The sequence below is a fragment of the Zalophus californianus genome, chromosome 1 (assembly GCF_009762305.2).
Source record: "Zalophus californianus isolate mZalCal1 chromosome 1, mZalCal1.pri.v2, whole genome shotgun sequence".
Taxonomy (NCBI): Eukaryota; Metazoa; Chordata; class Mammalia; order Carnivora; family Otariidae; genus Zalophus; species Zalophus californianus.
This window is the reverse complement of record NC_045595.1, coordinates 137,526,466-137,546,043: the sequence shown is the minus strand read 5'-3', so window position 1 is coordinate 137,546,043 and position 19,578 is coordinate 137,526,466. Positions and strand designations below refer to the sequence as shown.

General features: G+C 46.2%; 1 protein-coding gene across 6 annotated transcripts in view; it reads left to right on the top strand.

Annotated features, from left to right (window-relative positions):
• The window catches only part of MASP1 (mannan binding lectin serine peptidase 1), a 62,243-nt gene that overhangs the window by 11,269 nt on the left and 31,396 nt on the right, over positions 1-19,578 (top strand). For 5 of the 6 annotated variants that reach the window (XR_003518104.2, XR_003518105.2, XM_027584468.2 and 2 more), the window contains 2 exons: positions 17,685-17,862; positions 19,447-19,578. Coding sequence is in view for 4 of the 6 variants with exons in the window: in XM_027584468.2 (XP_027440269.2) it covers positions 17,685-17,862; positions 19,447-19,578 (310 nt within the window). In the remaining 2 variants the exon portion in view is untranslated. The remainder of the gene's footprint in view (positions 1-17,684; positions 17,863-19,446) is intronic. The other variant, XM_027584467.2, reaches the window with a different exon arrangement.

Sequence of the window (19,578 nt, the reverse complement as noted above, 5' to 3'; positions counted from 1 at the left end):
CTTTCATTATCCACCCCCTTCCTCCACCTGAGGAATTGACTCTCAATTCATATACACTAAGCAGTCATTTCTCACAAGTTTTCCTCTTCTTCAGACAGCTGCCAAGCTTGACCTTGTTAGGATTCCCTTCTAGAGATAATAAACACACAACAGAGGATTTAACTCATTCCTTTGTCCCTAATAAACTGAACCTCCTGGCAAGGCAGATTAAGGAGCTGACATCAGCTGCATTTTGTAATGGAAAAAAAAAAAAAAGGTACTTTTCAAGGGCAATGATGATAGCATATGAAGACCTCTTCTGACACTGAATTAAGGACCCTGGTGAACATTCCATCCAAATTTGGCTTTTCTGGCTAGAGAATATTTTGGAAACTGATTGATGGTTTCTATCAGGAGCAGTGAGACACCTTCATGAAAGCCCAGGCAGATGGAGGTAGGTCCCCTGGAAGGATAGCATGGTTCTGGATTCTTGCCTGGGATTCAGGAAATGCCTGGGCTAGTCCCTGATCTTCCACTAACACCTGAATAAAGAAAATCTTAGAGCACTCTCTCACTCCAAATAAGATTATGACCCCTGGGCACAGCAAAGAAGCAGTCTGCTACCTGAAGGGCCCTACAGTCCTTGCATCTCTGCTTCAGACACCTTCACCCAATTCCTTTGGGAAAAGGGATTCACATATTAGGCAAGAAGGGCAAGATGTATCTCTCCGCTTGTGCTGACTCCCTTCCAGAATGCCATCCCAGCATCGTCATCAGCCTCCCTGCAGAGGTTCCAGTGGCCATGGGGCCTGAGCAGGCCTCCCTACTCAGGACGCTGCCCCTTGGTTGGCTGACCACGGGTGCTCATGTAGAGACAGACCCTGTGCTCCTGTCCGCAAGCACCTGGCCGAGTTCCTCTCCTGCAGTCATGGACTCACAGAATGTCAAGTTGTAGCGACCCTCCGGAGACTCATCTAATCCCACATAGCTGTGGTTAGTATTGCTTTTCAAACATTTCCTCCCAGTTTTCTTCAAACAATCTTCTGGTAGGCTCGATGTAGAAAACAGAAGAGTGGCTAGCAGGTCAAAGGTGGCTCTGAAGCTCATTCAGCAGACTCATCCTCCTCGGTCACCATGAAGGTCCTACCTTAGAGGATTTACAGCTTGAGTATTGCTTTAGTGCCCACCGGACAGAAGAGGAGCCGGGAGCTCAGAATTCAGGCACAGGACGAGTACTCTGGCCTCTGAACTCCCGAACCCAGAAGCCTTCCACATATAGTTGAAACCCATTCACTTTTTCTAAGTGCCCCCCGCCCTCCTCTGCCCCCAGAATGTGTGCCTTTCCTGGCTGTGATTGAGAGTAGGAATAAAGCAGGCGCATGCCATGTCATTCCCGGATAAGTCATCATCCCTCTCCAGAATCCCGTTTTCTCATCTGTTCCATGAGGGGGTGACATGAGATGATCCCTTAAGTCCCTTAAATTCCTGGACTCTAATCCTACTCCTTCTGCCAGAACTGTCCAGATGACCCCACCAAACCCTCATTGTCCTAGTTAGGATAATGCCAGAAACTGGTAATAATATGTTACAACATCCACTTTTCCAAGTTCCGTGGCCCATAAGCGATCCAGTAAGAGCCTACCATCTGCTGGGGTTGCCTTAGTGACATATCATTCAAAGACAACCTGTAAACACACCACGCCACCACTGTCCTTTCCCAAGCAACTTCAAATATCACTGATTTCCATTTGATGCGATAGTAGCCCCTATTTGGAGGCTTTTTCACTCTGTGACTGAGTTCCCCTGGCAGGCCAAGGAGTAGATTTAAAGCACCCTCGAGTTCACGGGGACCCTTTCTGGCCCTTCCCAGCCCGGACCATCACGTTGACAATAACGGAACAGCCGACTCTGTATTTCAGTAGCTTGAAGAAGAGCAGGACCCCAAGGCTGCGGTCCGGATGCTCTCGTTTTATGAAAATTCCTCTCCAGCCTGATTTCCCGCAGTTCTCGGTCTTCAAGGCGAGTGCACATCTGCAGGACAGCATCTGCTTCCTTGGAACGTGGCTGCAGTGTGTGGGTCCCTGCAGTGCACAGATGAGGCATACTGGTCACAGGGGGTTAACACTGCAGGCGAGGGGCAGAACACGGACGCTGGCTGGGGAGTCAGGAGGGCTGGTTTCTTGGGGTCATTCTCCACTAATGAACCTTGGGCAAGTGAATATTTCTGGAGGGGACTCCACTTCCTCTTCCCTCAAATACAGGAAGTTGAAGCCAACGGTCTCCGAAGACACCCTAGCCTGATATTCTGTGCATCCAAGACCTCAGAAATCACAGTTCAACTCTATGACCATCATGACCGAAGCCTAGGGAAGGACAATTCAGTGGTCAGGGCCACACTGGGACCAGAATTTATATCTTAAGACTCTCAGTCTTTTCTTCTTTAAAAAAAATAAATTAATTCAATGACAGTGAAGTCCCATCTTGTGGGTGCTTAGGTTTTTAACGTAACGTGAATGTAAGTAAGTGTGATATAAGGCAAACATTGCCTATAGTCAAACTTAGCCAATCTCTTCAGTATAATAGAGCACTGTCTTTGAGTATGTCCAGAAGGGCCTTTTTCCCTGGGAATATAACAAGTTAGTTCCTTTGGTTGGGCATCAGAGGAAGTGATGACTCGTGCCTAGAAATGGGCCCCGGAGCCATAGTCACGGAAAGACGTACTGAGAAAACAGAACCACAGAGGGAATCCCATAGTCACACACACCCTATCTTCAAGCTCACTTCACAACGTCTGTTCACTGGAAAAAGAGATAATAAGAACCTGCCTTTGGCTTTTATTCTCTCTTGGTCTCGCTGAGTACACACAACTCCACTGGCTTCTGTTAGCTGCTCACACAAAGTCACCCACTTCTCCTGTCAAGTGTCTAACCTTGACCTACTCAACATTTCCTCCATGCTTCCCACCGTTTGCGCCTTCGTTCCAGTCTAATCCCTCTCACCTAGTCCATTGCAACCGTCTCCTAAATGTCTACCGGCTGTCAGTCCGTCTCCATCCAGTCCACCCTCTAGAGGCACGTGTCCAGAGAGATCTTTCTTTCTTTAAATTTTTTATTGTTATGTCAATCACCATACATTACATCATTAGTTTTTGATGTAGTGTTGCATGATTCATTGTCTGTGCATAACACCCAGTGCTCCATGCAGAACGTAATACCCATCACCAGGCTGGGTAATGGGTAATACCCATAATGGGTAATACCCATCACCAGGCTAACCCATCCCCCCACCCCCTCCCCTCTAGAACCCTCAGTTTGTTTCTCAGAGTCCATCGTCTCTCATGGTTCGCAGAGAGATCTTCTTAAAACATTTCTTTGCGACACTCTCAAATCCTTCAATGGCTCCCTGCTATCTATGGAACGAAGCCTAAGAATCTCAGTAAGAACCTACTGGAAGCTGGACACTGCACCAAAGACAGGGCCCACGAACGTGAGTGAGACAGTACCTGCCCTCAAGGAATTTGCGATTTCACAGTGTGTCATGAGACAAATATCTAATTAATAAATTAAAGCTGTGCAAAGTAACACAAAGGATGTGAGGCAGTATATAAGATGGGGAGTAGTCATTCCTGGGTGTTCAGGAAGGGCTTTGGATGTTTGAGATAAGTCTTGAAGGGTAAATAGGAGTTCACAGTACAATTCCCTAAGCTTCTTGATCTCCCTAAGCATCGGTTTTATCATCAGTTACAAAAAAGAAAAAGAAGTTCATAATGACATAGTACGTTCCTCACAGGTTGTGGGAGGATTTTTTTTTTAAGATTTTATTTATTTTTTTGACACAGAGAGAGAAAGTACAAGCAGGGGGAGCAGGAGAGGGTGAAGCAGGCTCCCCACTGAGCGAGGAGCCCGACGCAGGGCTCCATCCCAGGATCCTGGGATCATGGGATCATGACCTGAGCTGAAGGCAGACGCTTAACTGACTGAGCCACCCAGGCACCCCTGTGGGAGGATTTAAATGAAATGCTGGCTGTAAGTGAAATTCCTACTGCAAGAGGCAAGCATGCCCAACGGTTTCCAGATCAGGCTTTAGAGCCAGTCGGACCTGGGGTAGGTCCTGCCTCCACCTCTTACTGTAAAATGGGGATAATAATAATAATGCCTATCTTGTGGGCTTATTGCCAAATGAGGCAAATGTTTTCATGACATATGTCCAGCACATGTGTAATTCACCTCAGCAATACTGTTCGAGCAGTAGTGATGGCGGCGGTGTGAGTAATAAAGTGCATGCTCTTGTCACCAGGTGCTCAATGAACATCATTTTTCTCATCTGCTCTGACTGTACCACTAACTGGCTCTCTATGACCTTGCTCATGTCGCTCAGTATTTTCAGGCAATTTATGGAAAAGTACTTTGAAAGGACCAATCGGATGCAAGAGGTTATTTCCCCTGTGTGTTTACCTTGTAGTAACACACATTAATGCAGTTTCTAATTTATTGCCACACTTGATTCTCGTGGAATAGGAAGAGCCGGGATGATTACATCTCATTTATAGCAAAAGAAATGGCACAGGGGTGCCCGGGTGGCTCAGTCGGTTAAGCATGTGACTCTCGATCTCAGCTCAAGTCTTGATCTCAGGGTTGTGAGTTCAAGTTCCGCAGGGGGCATGGAGCCTATTTTAAAAAAAGAAAAGAAAAAAAAAGAAACAGCACAAAGAACCTGAGTGGATTTGTCTAGTCTCTATAGTTCTCAGCCCCTGGTCTGCTTACCCCCAAGTCATAATTTTATCTCTCCATGTAGTCCTTCTCTGTTAGAACATGTTTGTCCTGGAAGAGACCTTGGTGTGCTTCCTGGCTATGTATTATTCCTAAGGCAACACTGCCTGTCAGGGTAATTTAGTAAAAGTTATAAAACAGAAGGTCCTTGAGGGTCCTTGTGTTGTCTAGATTTTGTTAAAGAACTTTCTCTTTTATTCTAACTTCGAGAGGAAATATATTTTACAGAAATAGCAAGAAATGGAGAGTGACCTGTGAGGGATGAGACTACTTGATTTATCCATTGGTGGCACACAAGCCCTAACGGTGAGCTCCAGCTCGTTCTCGTAGACCGTCAGCCCCGGGAGCTCCGGGCAGTCAGCACAGTCTCGAGCAGAGCAGGAGAAGGCCTATGGCTCCCAGCATGGAGCACAAGGAAGGGGCTCTGGTCCAGAAGTCAGCCGCTGACTCCTGCTGAGATGCTGGATAAGTGAGCTCCCTGCTCTGGGCCTCGGTTTCCCCATCTGCCCAGGGAGGAAAGTGGACTCGCTGGCCTCTCCGATCCCTTCCAGTTCTGATGGCCTACCACTCCCAGTCCAGGGCTCCCTTCCCCAGGCCTCGCTGGGTCAGTCTGCATCCTGCTGTGTTATTGAGAGATAAGTCCCTCTCAGGGCCCTGCTCCAAGACTGACTTCCCTGACCCCCAGGCTCCTAACTTCTGTGCAGTGCTCTGTGTTTACTCAGAACAAGCCCTCGACCTTCAGGCTGGGGCTGGCCCCAGCGACAGCAGCAGCTCTGCTAATTCTCTGGGATTAGACAGGCGGCCTTGGCCCCTGAAGGGAACAAGGAAAGGAGAGATGTTTCTCATGAATTTCAGTTGCAGTCCCTAGGGGGATTCTTCCACTCCTGAGATAGCAGTTTCCAATTCTGGGCACACGGTAGTCAGAAAGTGGAAATGAGCTTCAGAAAAGTGTGACCAGAGCTCATTTTAGGCAGGAAGTGCCAACAGCACAGGCTCTGGGTGGTGGAAAACAGAAGGGAGGACCCAGTGCTGGGAACAGAGCACATGGGTGAGCTCAGATGAGTGTGAAGTGGGAGTGCTCTGGGGTGCCCATGCACCTGGTGTGCAAATCTGATGCTCGTGTGGACAAAGGCTGCTCTCTGATAGACCTCGGTAAGAAGCAGAGCTTGAATTTCCTCTGGTGTGCTCGTAAAGGGAAAAGGTAGGGAATGGGAGGTATTCGTTTATTCATCTATTCAGCAAATATTTACTGAATGCCTACTATTTACTAGAGCTTAAGGTATAGCAGTAATTAAAACACACAGAAATCCCTGCCAGCAGGATGCTTATATTGCACTGGGGGAAACATAATGAACACTAAACACAAACCACAGATAACGTCTACAGTGAGTAGTAAGGTGATAGGCAAAGAAATGCAATAGAGCAGGATAGAGAGGGACTGTGTGAGGAGGGGCTAAGGCCTGTGATCTAAATATGTTGGTCAGGGTAGTCCTCAATGACAGGGTGACAGTTGAGAAAAGACTTGAAAAAGCTGAGGAAGTTCGCTGCGTGGCTTTCTGGCAAAAACCCTTCCAACCAGAGGGAACAGCCAGTGCAAAGACCCTGAGGTGGGCAAGTGGCTGGAGTGTCTGAAGAGCAGCAAGGAGGCAGTGTGACTGGAGCAGGAGGCACAGGGACGAGAAGTGAAGACAGAGAGTGTAGGTCAGGAGCAGGGAAGGAGGGCCAGATCACCAGGGGGCTGGGAGGTAAGGCCCCTGCTCAGTGCTGACAGGCAATGAATGACAGACTTTACAAGCTCTTTCCATGCCCTGTTTCATGACCTCTCGACTCTTCAGAGGACAGCATTATATACTGTCCCCACCTTAGCTGTTTGTGAACACGAAGGCCCAAAGACGGTGTGCTTCTAAATGATTAACAAGTGGCTCTGGGACCGGGGAGGAGACGAAATGCTCAGTAGCGCACCCCGCACCACCCACCACGCACCATTCAGATATGCTAGAAGGTAATCACCTCGAGTGCAGAGGCAACAGTGAAATGCTAAAAATAGGAGAGGGTGAGTTTTTGTATAATTTGTCTTTAATACCATTTAATTAATTGCAACTTTATGAAACCCAGTTTCGAATGATGGCTGTGTTCAACAACAGGGTCCCCAAATCTCTGAGAAGTTGACAGTTTGTGCTTAGAAACAGGTACGAGCCAGCTCCGGCATACTTCTTACTGCCTGGGGAGGTTCAAGTGACAAGTGACCCCTGACCTATGAGGGGCAGAGGGGAAACCAGAACCCAGGTCATCTGGTCCTTGTTCCAGCTCTCTGTGAGGGTTTCCACGTGAAGATCTGAGGCTGTTCCTATAGGCTGGGGCCGGACAGGGTCCTTGGTGGTGGCAGAGGAACACGCCAGCTCACACATTCCCGGGAACTCAGCCTGGCAACACTGGCCTGTGGAAGGTCCTCTCACTGCCCTCAGCTCTTACTCAGTCACTGCTTTCACCCCCGTCCCGACTGTGACATACCTTGAGCCAGGCGGCCTCTGCTGCAGAAGAACACAACCCTGCTGTGTTTTCTTGTCCTTGGACTGTTTTCCAGCTCTGAGCAGTTTGAGGCCCAGCTTCCCAGTCCCTGAGGGGATTTGCATGTGAATGAGCTTGGCTCTGAAGTCCCAGAAGGCACGGGGTGGGGAGTCTTTCACAAGCCAGGGAGAGTGAATCTTTCCTGGCCCTCCTGCCCAGCTCCTGTTCCCAGACTCTCCCGCCTACGCCCTCCCAGACCCGCTCCCACTGGGACGGTGGGCACTGCCAGTTTCCCACCTGCGGGACGCCCGCTTCCCAGGCTCCAGGAGACCCCTCCCTGTCAGCCCTCTTTTTCTCCCCTGGCTCCTGCTGCCTGGAGACCATCCCCTCTTCTGTCCAGAACCCTCCTTGCAAAAGGGCAGTCATTCCGGGAGCGGTGGGAGTTTTGGACTCCAAGGACCTGCCCGCCATGGCTCAGGCCCCACACTGTTAATGGTGTCTAGCATTTGCATGGACCCGATACCTTCTGAGGGGTTCACCCCAGCTCTGTTAGGAGCTGTTTACTCTGATCAACACGTAAGAACACTGTACTGGGACTATGGTACACCTGGTCCCTGAGCCTGGTTCTGCCACTGACTGTGTCATGTGACTTTGAGCCAATTACTCCATTTCTCTGAGTCTCACTTTGCCCATCTAAGACAGAAAAGAGATGAACTTGATAGCCTTTCATATCCTTTCTATCTCTGCCCTTCTGTGGTTCTCTGATTCCAGTTACTGGACCAGGGCTGGAGGTCAGGCCATCAGGATTTTGTCTCAGGTCTGCCACTCCTAGGCTGTGTTCCCTCGGGGACTTATGTCACCTCTCTGGGCCCAGAATCACAATGTCTACCTCAAGGGCGTTCACTGCAAGACTGCCAACAGAAGCAAATATAATAAAGAAGGTGAACATACCTGTCTGTTGGAAAGTCCCACACAGAGGAGGGAGATGACGACTACTAGTATTACTGTTATTATTGTTAACCTTACGGCCAGATGACCTGGCCAAAATCGAAGCATCCACCTCCAGCCCCTCTCAAATGAGGTCATCTTGAGTCTTAGACCCACCAGCTGTGCTATTTTTACTTCCATGGCTTTCAAGAGCTTCTGGAATGCAATACACAACATGCATATGCACACACACATCTCCTTTTTCCCCTAGTCCCAGGCTCTTGTCTGGAATCCATAACTTGAATTTGCTTCTTCTGAAATCTGGGCAAGTGGGTGAAGGAGCAATATTGGGCTGTGGAGCCCTGGCCCCGTCCCTGGAGGTGATGGATTCAGTGAGAGGGTGAGCCCGGGAGCACAGAGCACTCCCTTGTGAGTCAGAAGTCCTGGGCGCAGGACTGTGAGTGAATCATGGGCCTAAATTCACACATCTAGAGCAATCCTTTGAAACACAGGGAAGTGGGGAAGATTCCTGGACTTATATTCTCTTGTGGGATAGAAGCTTTTAGAGATCCCTCCCATTCCTCTGTGAAATCAATATAATACCCTCTACTGGTCACCCACCTCCCAAGATTGCCAGGAGGCTCCTCAGAGGGCCAAAGGAACTGAAGACAGATGCCACCTGCCAAATGAAGTGGCCAGACTGTGAGGGCTCTCAAGGTTCCCCTCCTGCGCCATCAGCCTGGGCTCCGGGGTCCTCCCAGGAAAGGAAGTCTGTGCTGATGGCTTCAGTGAGATTGGGAATGAAGGAGTGGAACCCGGAAACCAGAGGGGCCCAGGGAAAGTTCCAGTCTCTCATTCTTCTTCACACTGAGAAATAACCCATGCCCACCTAGCAGGGCGTCCAGAAGCGGGTCATTTTGGATGATGGGATCTCAGCAGTCCTGTTCTTCTCACTGAGGTACTGAGTGCTGTCTAGATCCCAGGGGCCTTTCTAAGTGTTTCACATGTATTAGCTCATATGTGTTCACAATAGTCCCGTGCTACATCCAGAGCGTATCCGTGTCCTAGGGCTACCGTCACAAAGTATCACGAACGAGGTGGCTTATAACAGCAATGTATCCTCTCACGGTTCTGGATCAGAGTGTCAGCAGGGCTGTGCCCTGAAGGCTCTGAAGGCTCTAGGGGAGAATCCTTCCTTGCCCCTTCTAGCTTTCTGGTAGTGGTTTTCAATCCTTAGCATTCCCCGGTGTGTGGCAGCATGTCTTCGATCTCTGCCTCTGCCTTCACACTTGGCTCAGCGTGTGTCTCTGTGAACAAGTGTCCCACTCATAAGGACACCAGTCGCTGGATTAGGGTCCCCCCTAAGCCAGCATGATGTCATCTGACCTTGATTACATCCGCAAGGACCTACCTATTTCCAGATAAGATCGAGTCAAATCCAAGGGTTAAGACTTGACTATATCCTTCAGGGAGGAAGGGCACAATTCAACCTACAACACAGAGAGTTTAAGTGATTTCCCCAGCATCTAACAATTGGTGAAGACTCATGTGTGACTCATATAAAGATGAGGTCCCTCGTGATCCAGCCTCAGTAAGGGGTTTTCAGTAAAGAAAACTTTAAAAATTCAGAGCAATTCACAATTCAACTCACTCTCTTGAGAAACCAAAACAGAGCAGAAACGTTCTTACCACAGTCTTAAATGCCCACTCCCTCCCACCTCCCTCCCTCCCTCCCTCTCTCTCACACACACACACCCACACACAAACTCTCTCTCTCGCTTTCTCTTTCTCTCTTTCTCCCTCCTTCTTTCCCACAAAGTGTTCATGAACTCCACACTAAAGGACTCTTCTGTCTCCCCTCATCCATCCATTTACACCCCATCCACTGACTCCCCCTTGGACTTCACGATCGCAAAGACCATTTCTTGACAGGAGACTCTCCTTGCCACACACTGCCATATGTGAATTTTAGTTATTCTGAGTTTCTTGATTGTTTTCTCAGAATTTCATTTTTCACCGTATAATTTTGTGGAAGTAAAGCAAAGATCTCCATGTCTTTTTCAGCTCTGTTGGGACCCAGGGGCTAGAAGAAAATGTTAGGAAGTGACAGAGTGAGGAAGAGTCCCCATACCAGAGACCCAGGTGGTTATGAGAGACCAAGGGGGTGCAAACCGACCCTGAACTTCCAGGCTAGGTTAGTTGCCCCTCCTGTGTGTCCCTTGTTTGTTGACCTAAACTAACGAAGTTTATGCCATTGACAGAAGCTAGAGGGAAGTAGTTGTGTGTCCAGGTTTCTTTTTAAAAAAACTTTTAAAATACAAAAACAGAGAAAAAGGAAAGATTACCTGTAGTTCAACTAGCCATTGTTAACAGTTTGCTCAGATTCCTTCTCCTTTTTATTTTCAAAGCATACCTTCACCATAGTTGTGATTTCACCATATATATGGCTTTTTTTTTCCTTTTTTGATTAATATAACCTACTAAGAAGGTTTCCAGATCATTGTAATTTTTCCATTAATGTGATAAGTAATGGCTGTCTAATACTTACTAAGTCAAGGCCAATTTAACTGTTCCCCCTAGATTTGGATATTTACGTTGTTTCTGGTTTTCTATCATTATACATGACTGCTATACACATCTTTGTTCACAAAAAAATTTTCCACACTTAGAACATCTTCCCCTAAGTTGCTTTCCCAGATAGGGGGCCAAGAGAGAATTTTCTAAGTTGAGGATAATTCAGACGGCCTGATCTATGTTGGAAGTTAGTGAGTATCTCATCTTTGCCAATCAATTGATTGTGAAAAGGTGGCATGATTTTTTTATAAGGGTGTGGTAGAAAGATAAGAAGTTAGACTAAGTAACTCTCAAGGCCTCAAAAACCCATGAGATTGAAATTCTCCAAGTGTCAGTTAAAAATGTCAGTCTTACCCTTTGTCGAAAATTGCTTCCTACACCCCATAGCGTATCTATTGCCACTCTAAAACTCAGTAGCAAAAACAACATCCATTTTATTTGCTCATATCCTGTGGTCAGAGGTTTGGGCTTGGCTCCGCAGGATGGTCCTTTGGCTGGATTTGCCTGAGGCCGTTCCAGGAGAGGCCTGACTAAAGCTGGAAGGTCCAGCTGGTGGTAGCTGTCAGCTGGTTGGTCTAGAGACCTCAGTTGGGACATTCATTTCTGCCCTATGTGACCTTCACTTCTCCAGTAGGCCTGGCAGGGCTTCCTCACATGGAGGCCCCAGGGCAATATTCCACTTGGGAAAGAGCTACAAGGCCCCCTGATGCCTAAAAGGGCTACCGGGCCCCTTGGAAATGGCACCCTATCTCCACATATCTCACATGCCTTTTGTCAAAGCAAGTCACAAGGCTTGCACGCTGAAGACTCACTTCTTCCTGAAGTACCTTGCCGTATACAGCTAAAAACACATACTGACACTTTCAACATTGCCTAGAGATCTCCTTAGCAGAGCCACAAATTTACTGTGTACATTTTTCTTTTTTTTTTTACACTTAAAATTCTTTTTTTTCTTTATATTTTTTATTCTTATGTTAATCACCACACATTACATCATTAGTTTTTGATGTAGCGTTCCATGATTCATTGTTTGTGCGTAACACCCAGTGCTCCACGCAGAACGTGCCCTCTTTAATACCCATCACCAGGCTAACCCATCCCCCCACCCCCTCCCCTCTAGAACTCTCAGTTTGTTTTTCAGAGGCCATCGTCTCTCATGGTTCGTCTCCCCCTCCGATTCCGCCCCCCCTTCATTCTTCCCCTCCTGCTATCTTCTTTTTTTTTTCTTAACATATATTGCATTATTTATCTCAGAGGTACAGATCTGTGGTTCAACAGTCTTGCACAATTCACAGCGTTCACCATAGACTGTGTACATTTTTCTACCTTCTACATTGCCGTGGGCAAGTTGTGTCAAATGTTTCACACTGCATGACTCAGGTCGCCTTTGCAAGCTTCCTGTAGCAACTGGCTCACTGCTTTTCTAGCCTTGACATGCTGCCAATCCCAAAACCCAAGCCACGGGTCCTAATTGTTACTACAGCCCTGGACTTATGATTCCGGTAACTGTATCAGCCATCGTTCAGTGAGGAAAGCGGAGCCTCTGTGAGCAAGGTGAGGTAATGGCTATTTTGGGGTATCAGAAATCACATGACGAGAGGAGGTGCTGGGGCAGTGAAGGGCGGGGCTGGGGCGTTAGAGGACCAGTCACTAATCAGCTCCTGAAGCCCTGGTATGGGTGGAGATGTTGGCATCTGCAGGGGAATGTGAGAATTCAAGACCATCTAAGGAGCCAAAGTGCGCCTGTGAAGGGGGGCCCCTGGGGAGAGGTCTGTGAGAAGCTGTTGGCTCTGAGCAGCAGCCACCTCTGTGGGAGCATCTGGTGGTAGGTCTAGGCCACCGCTGGTCATCAGAGCCAGTAGCTGGAAAGAAGTGCCGGAGGCAGAGTGGTGGAGAGTGAGGACAGTTGGAACCTATCAGGCCCATTTACATCTGTCCCACCTGTGTATCTGATCACACAAGGGCACACCTATGTCTGTCCATCTCTGTATCTGATCACAGAACAACCTTCACAGAGCAAGGACGACGGTGTTCTAAACTCACACAGGTGTCTCCTCTGGCCAACTCTACCTCGGAACTATACAGGAAAGGAGACTCTAGGCAATGTAGTTCCCAGATTAACTAAATCGACAGCAGGACAATCCAGCACACTCCCTGAATATCTGACTACGTTAATTCTGAAAAGCTCTTCAAAGGCCCAGAGAAGATGTCAGAGAAGCTCCAAGATACAGCTTGGGAACACTGACAAGCAAAGCCTTGAGGTATCTGGGTCTGTAGGACAGCCTTTGTTTGTTTGCCTCAAGCCTTGAAGGAACAAGACGTTACTGGTTAGGGAATTGGGATGCTGCAGTTATGGGCCTGAAGCCACCACTCGGTAGATAATGACCTGGCCTGATTCATTGAAATTCTCTGGCCTTCAAGGTTTCCCTTTATAAAATGAGAACAGGGACACCTGGGTGGCTCAGTCAGTTAAGTGTCTGCCTTCAGCTCAGGTCATGATCCCAGAGGCCCAGGACTGAGCCCTGCCTTGGGAATCCGCGCTCAGCAGGGAGCCTGCTTTTCCCTCTGCCCCTCCCCCCAGCTTGTGCTCTCTCCCTCCCTCTCTCTCTCTCTCTCTTTCTCTCTCTCTCCCCCTGTCAAATAAAATCTTTTTAAAAAATCAAATAAAAAAGTAAAATAAAATGAGAGCAATCACTCCTGAGCTACCTTCTCCATGCATTGCTCCAAGGACGGGTGGATAGCTGTCAATGTATCTGTTCAACTCCAATGAGATGACTTTAGAGACATGCGGAAAGGAGCCACAGCTGTGCTCTCACAGAAATTGGGCCAGCGTGTCTGCTGCCCTGCCTTAGTTTTGCCAAGGTTTGTGCTGTTTATACTAAGGCGAAAATTCATAGAAAACAGACTCTGGCTTTTCCTCCTTAGATCTCTCTTCCCGGCTCCCTGACCTCAACAGAACCCTTCCTATGGCAGGTGGTAGTGGAAAGGAAGGGACAGTTGAGACCCTGAGTATCTCTGGGACTTCACTAGTCCCTCGTCCTGAAAGCTCTTCCTACCACCCCCTGCCCTCCACCTACTACTTCCATCTCCCTAAGTCCTATTTATCTTTCAGGCCTCAGCTCAAAGAACATTCTCTTCTTCCTAAATGTTTTATGATTTCCTCCAGCTTGATGTCATTTTTTTTTACCTTCTTTGATCCCCCTGGGGCTTCCTATCTTTCATTGCAGTAACTATGCCCTGACAATTCCCTACACATACCCATTTGAGCACTTATATTACTCTCCTAATAAATTTCACATTCCCCAAGGCAGGGGACTTACTCTTTAAGCTCACGCAACAAAAAATAATTTTTGGCATCCTCCACACTGTAGTCCAGACAGAATTTGGTGTATAAATACTTTTTGAATTGAGTTGAAAGAATACAAATTGAGGACATGCATCCATGTGTTGGCGCCCTAAATAACAATAGCCTGAAAGGATACGGTTGCCATAATAAGAAATAGGAAAATGAAGAGTCTGTGATTCCCAGCCAGATGGTTCTCTGTTATGAATTTTGTGTCTTCATTTGATAAGGTACTTCCCTCCATCATGTTAATATGATGACCCCAGAAATGGGACAGCCCAAACAGAAGCCAGGGCTCAATCTTCTGCCTGCACTCAGAGGTAAATGATTTCTGTAGAATTTTATAATTCATAGCAGGGGCTACACATATTAACCAAGGTCAGTGACCCCTCTGTTTGGGTTATAGTAGGAGCTGTCACTGAGCCACATCCTCTCTGGGAGACAGTCCATGCACCCAAGATAAAGTTTGAAGAGGCCCTTGAGCCAGAAAAGTTGTTTGGCAAAGTGCCTATGTCTTTTGTCATGTACTCTCTGGGTGGGTGGGTTCCTTTCTTCAGGGTCAGAAGAGTTCCCAAAGCAAAACTGACACCGGGAAATGGTCGTGGTTGTCTCTCTACTCCTGAGCAAGTCACTGGCCCTCTTTGGACCTCAGTTTCCTCTAGAAGGAAGGGGATTGAAATAACTTTTAGAGGTCCCTCTTTCCCAGCTCTGATATTCCAAGACTCCATTCTGAGTTGCAAGCTGAATTCCTAGGCTTTCCGGGCCTTCTCTTCCCTGCTCCTAAACATAGAGATGGCTCAGATTTTCCCATGGGCCTCAGCCAGAACATGCTTACCTGTTCACTGAAATAGTGCGGCTCTGCATGTGATGACTGTTTATCTGTCATCATAAAAATGTCCTTTGTCCTGGAAGTTACAAGAGAGTTATTATCACAGACCTTCATTAGGTCTCCCCCCGATCCAAGTTATCTCTGGTTGGTTTCACTTGAAAGTGTCCATGTAACAGACAATAGCTACATGGGAAGTGTCCATGCTACAGACAATAGCTACATGGGAACTGTCCACACTACAGAGACTTTGGGGATACCAAAATACAGAAAGGAAGCTGCTGAGTCTGAAAGTATTCATGCTCAAGGCATCATTATTCATTAAGTAACTGATTTGGTATTACGTGGTTATAGATCATGAAGAAGTTCAAGTTCATCAAGTTCTTCAACAGAAAGCAATCAGTGTGTTGAAACTGCTCACCGTCTTTGAGTTGGCCTATTGAATGTGTGGGTATGATGACTTGTTAGTATACTAGTATGTCAGATTAGAAGAGAACGTATAGCTCAGCTAGTTCAAACCCCTGTTCTACCAAGTGGATAACAGAGCTAGAGAGGAGGCAGCCATATAACAGTTTATGGTAGTCAGGAACAGGCTCAGGACCTCTAACTGCCAGGTCTGTCTACCTTATATTACTCCAAAGCAGAAGTCACCAAGTGCTCTCCCCTTCATGCCTTCCTTAAGCCTTCACTATAAATCTATTTAGTTTTATTTTTATTAAGTTCTAATAAGAGCAGCTTAACTAGTTTCTATTTTACGACATATTTCAGTTAACAAACTGATAAAAAAAAGAAAACACAAAATAAAACACTACATAAGACAGGGGAGACATAAGAATTACAAAGGAATTATAGTCTGGGATGTTCCATGCAGGGCAAGTAACATGACACAATGCAATATCCCCAAGACGGTTGACTTTCATAATAATGTCCCGGGATCCCCAAAAAGGGTTAGCATGTTTCACCTAAGAAAGCAGGGATTTGTATAAAGCACTTTAAAAAGCATTATACCAAATGATGATGATGATGATGATGATGATAGTAATAATAATAATAACAATAATAAATTATAGTCAGGTAAACTTCAGCTATCTGGAAAACTCAGACAACCAAAATCACAAACCAGCCGTGGTGGTAGAGGAAGTGACTGTGGACAGATAGGTACATTCTACAGTAATAAGGCTGGTGTGAGTTTGGTTCGCATCTGCAGAGAAGAGGAATAAACAGCAAAGCCATGATCTCATCTTCTGTTTACACTTCAATTCCCCAAGTTAGTGATTAATTGTTCTTGTGTTTTGTTGCCAGGGCAAATTGTTTTTCTTTAAAACTCCCACTTATCTTAAATAAATAAATCATTAGTTTCAAAACAGAAGTGTCAAATGTCAGATACTTCTGACATACTAAGCTAATGAACAAAACAATGAATGCGTTAGAAGCTACTAGAGATAAGCAGAGCCTTTGAGAACTTTTCTTTAATGACTTTGAAAGGCAGCAAAATCATTCTTGCTAAGAGGATTTTCTCATGCATCTTGGCTAAAATGTCAATCTAGAGGTTACAAACACAAACACAACCTTAAAAGAACCCAGTTAGTGTAAATGATGGAGTGGCAGGTAGGCCAAGTATCCATAGTCAAATAAATATACCAACCAGCTACCATATTGTGCTTCCCAAACCAAACTCACACAACATCGGCTTACGCAACCAGTTTAGGATTTCTACTTGGGTCCCTGAATTTACACAGGGCCTCTGGCTCTTCCAAAGTAGGGAATTCTTTTAGCAAATAGGTCACTTTTGCCTCTGAGTCTTAACACAAACACAACCATTTCAGGGAAGATTCCAGTCATTTCTGAATTATGAAGACCACCTAGTAAATATAGTTCTAATTACACAATTTCCCTGTTCAAAAGTTCTTTTGAACTTTTACTCTCCTTTACTCACAGAATGAAAAGGCACATAGTGTTATTATGGTATTCAAGCTCAGTCATAATCTCATTTCAACCTATCCTGCAACATACCTCTCCTCTAATCCCCACAGACTCCCTGACTTCTCATTGTTCTCAGAACAGCCCTCGCATTTTAGTTCTTGACAACAGACATTTGTTGGGTAACTGCTATGCACCAGTCCCCGCTCCACATACTGAAAACACATCTGCAAAGAAAACAAAGTCTCCGCTTTCCTGCAGTTTCCATTCTGATGGGATCATTCATCTCCTTCCGAGTGTGTGCATTCCCAGTGCTTGTGTTCCTGTTGAAGCCCTTGTCGTGCTGTATAATAGGCCTGTCTGTGTTTCCATCCGTCTGAACTCTGCCTCCCCATGCACAGCTCCTGTGCTTTGCTCACTGGCAGGCACCCACTGAATGCTCAATGAATGACCTGGAGTTCGTCTCTCTTCTCTGGAAAGGTGATCAGTTTCTGTTGCATATGGAATCTATCTGTGAGATTATCTAACTCTTTCTGAATTCTAAAATTGAGTTATTTTCAACAAAACAAGCCATTTTGTTGTCAATAGGAATGACAGATGTCAAGCTACTTCTGATGGACCCTATAAAAGTGAATGAAGCAGTGACTGAACAGCCAACATAGACTTACCCCGTACTGTGTCTTTCCTCAAGTACCAGAATCCTGAATCCCCCTTTCTCTGGGTTTCCCAGGCTGCCTGGTGTGCTCATGGGCAGGCTCTTCCTCTTTCTCCTGGAGACCAGCGGGGAAGCTAATTTGTGAAGCTGCTCATCTTGTTTCCTCTCTCTTTGACCCCAAAGGTAGAAACGGAAGAGCAGGTGTTGGCAACCTTCTGCGGCCAGGAGACTACAGACACAGAGCAGACCCCCGGCCAGGAAGTCGTGTTCTCCCCTGGCTCCTTCATGTCCATCACTTTCCGGTCAGATTTCTCCAATGAGGAGCGATTCACGGGCTTTGATGCCCACTACATGGCCGTGGGTAAGTGGGAGAAGTGGGTGGCTCATCCCTACTAGGTCTCCCTTTCTCCCTAAAAACTGAAAGTACTGTATGCTCTCTTTTTTACAATAAACACCGATATACTCACCATAGAGATTCTGCCATTAATATCTTATTGCACTTTCTCTATCACATATCTCCCATCTGTCTATCCTCTATATATCCATCAATCCATCCTTTTTGATGCATTTCAAAGTAAAATGCAGACAGTAGTACACTTTTTCCTAAATAATTCAGCACGCGTATCATTTTGCTGAAGTTCAATATCTATCCACAATTTTCTTTCTTTGAATATAAAATTTACGTTCAGTGAAATGTATAAACCTTAAGCACACTTGTTGAGTTTTGAGAAATTTATTTTTATGTGACCCAAACGGCTAATAAGATATTCAACTTTACCATTGACCCAGAAAAACTCCCTTACATTCCTTCTCAATCACACTCTGCTCCTATCTCCCTTAGAGACAACAACTGTTCCAATTTTTTTCCACCATAGCTCAGTGTTGCCTCTTCTTAAACTTCATATAAATGAACATATGCAAAATATATTTGAAGTGAAGATTCTTTTCCTTAGCATAAAGTTTTTGAGGTTCAGTCATGTTGCAATGCATTGGTAATTTGCCCCTTTCCTGGCAGAGTAATTTTCCATTGTATGAATACACTACAATCTGTTTACCCATTCTTCCACTGATGGACACCTGTGCTCTATCCTTTTTTTTTTTTTGGCTCTCATTAAAAAAATTTCTGTGAGCCTTTTTGTACTAGTCTTTTTGTGAACATGTTTTCACTTCTATTGGATAACTCTCCAGGAGCAGAATTGTTGGGTCATAGGGCAGGTGTATACTTAGTTGTATAAGAAATTGCCAGACCTTTACCAAAGTGTTTTTGCACCATTTTATATTCCTTCACCAACGTATGAGAGTTTGATGTTGTCAACTTTTAAATTTTTTAAATTTAAAATTCTGGTGGGGTATGTAGTGGTACCTCATTATGGTTTTGATTTATATTTTCCTGGTGACTAGTGATGTCATGCATCTTTTCATGTGCTTGTTGGCCATTTCTGTATCTGTTGGGGGAAAGTGTACCATCAGATCTTTAAATTGGGTTGAGAGCATACTTTTTAATGTTTACATTTCCACTGCCCAGGGAAGTGGGATGTAGAGAGAGGGGCAGCATGGACTAGATGGAAAGAGTGGGTTCTGGAGCCAGCCTACCTGGGTGCGAATGCTGACTCCACCACTTACCATCTCTGTGACTTGGAGTAAGCTCTTTAAAGGCCCCAAGTCTCTGTTTCATCATCCGTGGAATGGGGATGGTAAGAGTCCTGCTTGCCATGACCACAACTGTTAGAGGGCAGTGGCACCACCAAGACTCAGCTTGCCTGGCCTTGAACCTGGCTTTCTGTGACCTGGGGTAAGTTGCCTTGCTGCTCTGAGTTCCAGTTTCCTCATTTGTAAATGGAAGGAATGGCTACTTTGGGGCTAACACAGGGAGTGGCCCATATGACATGCTCTGTAGATGTTGCCTGTTGTCTTCATCCTCACGCATGGACTGGTTGCCCTGCAGATGTGGATGAGTGCACCGAGCGGGAAGACGAGGAGCTGTCCTGTGACCACTACTGCCATAACTACATCGGCGGCTACTATTGCTCCTGCCGCTTTGGCTACCTCCTCCACACAGACAACAGGACCTGCCGAG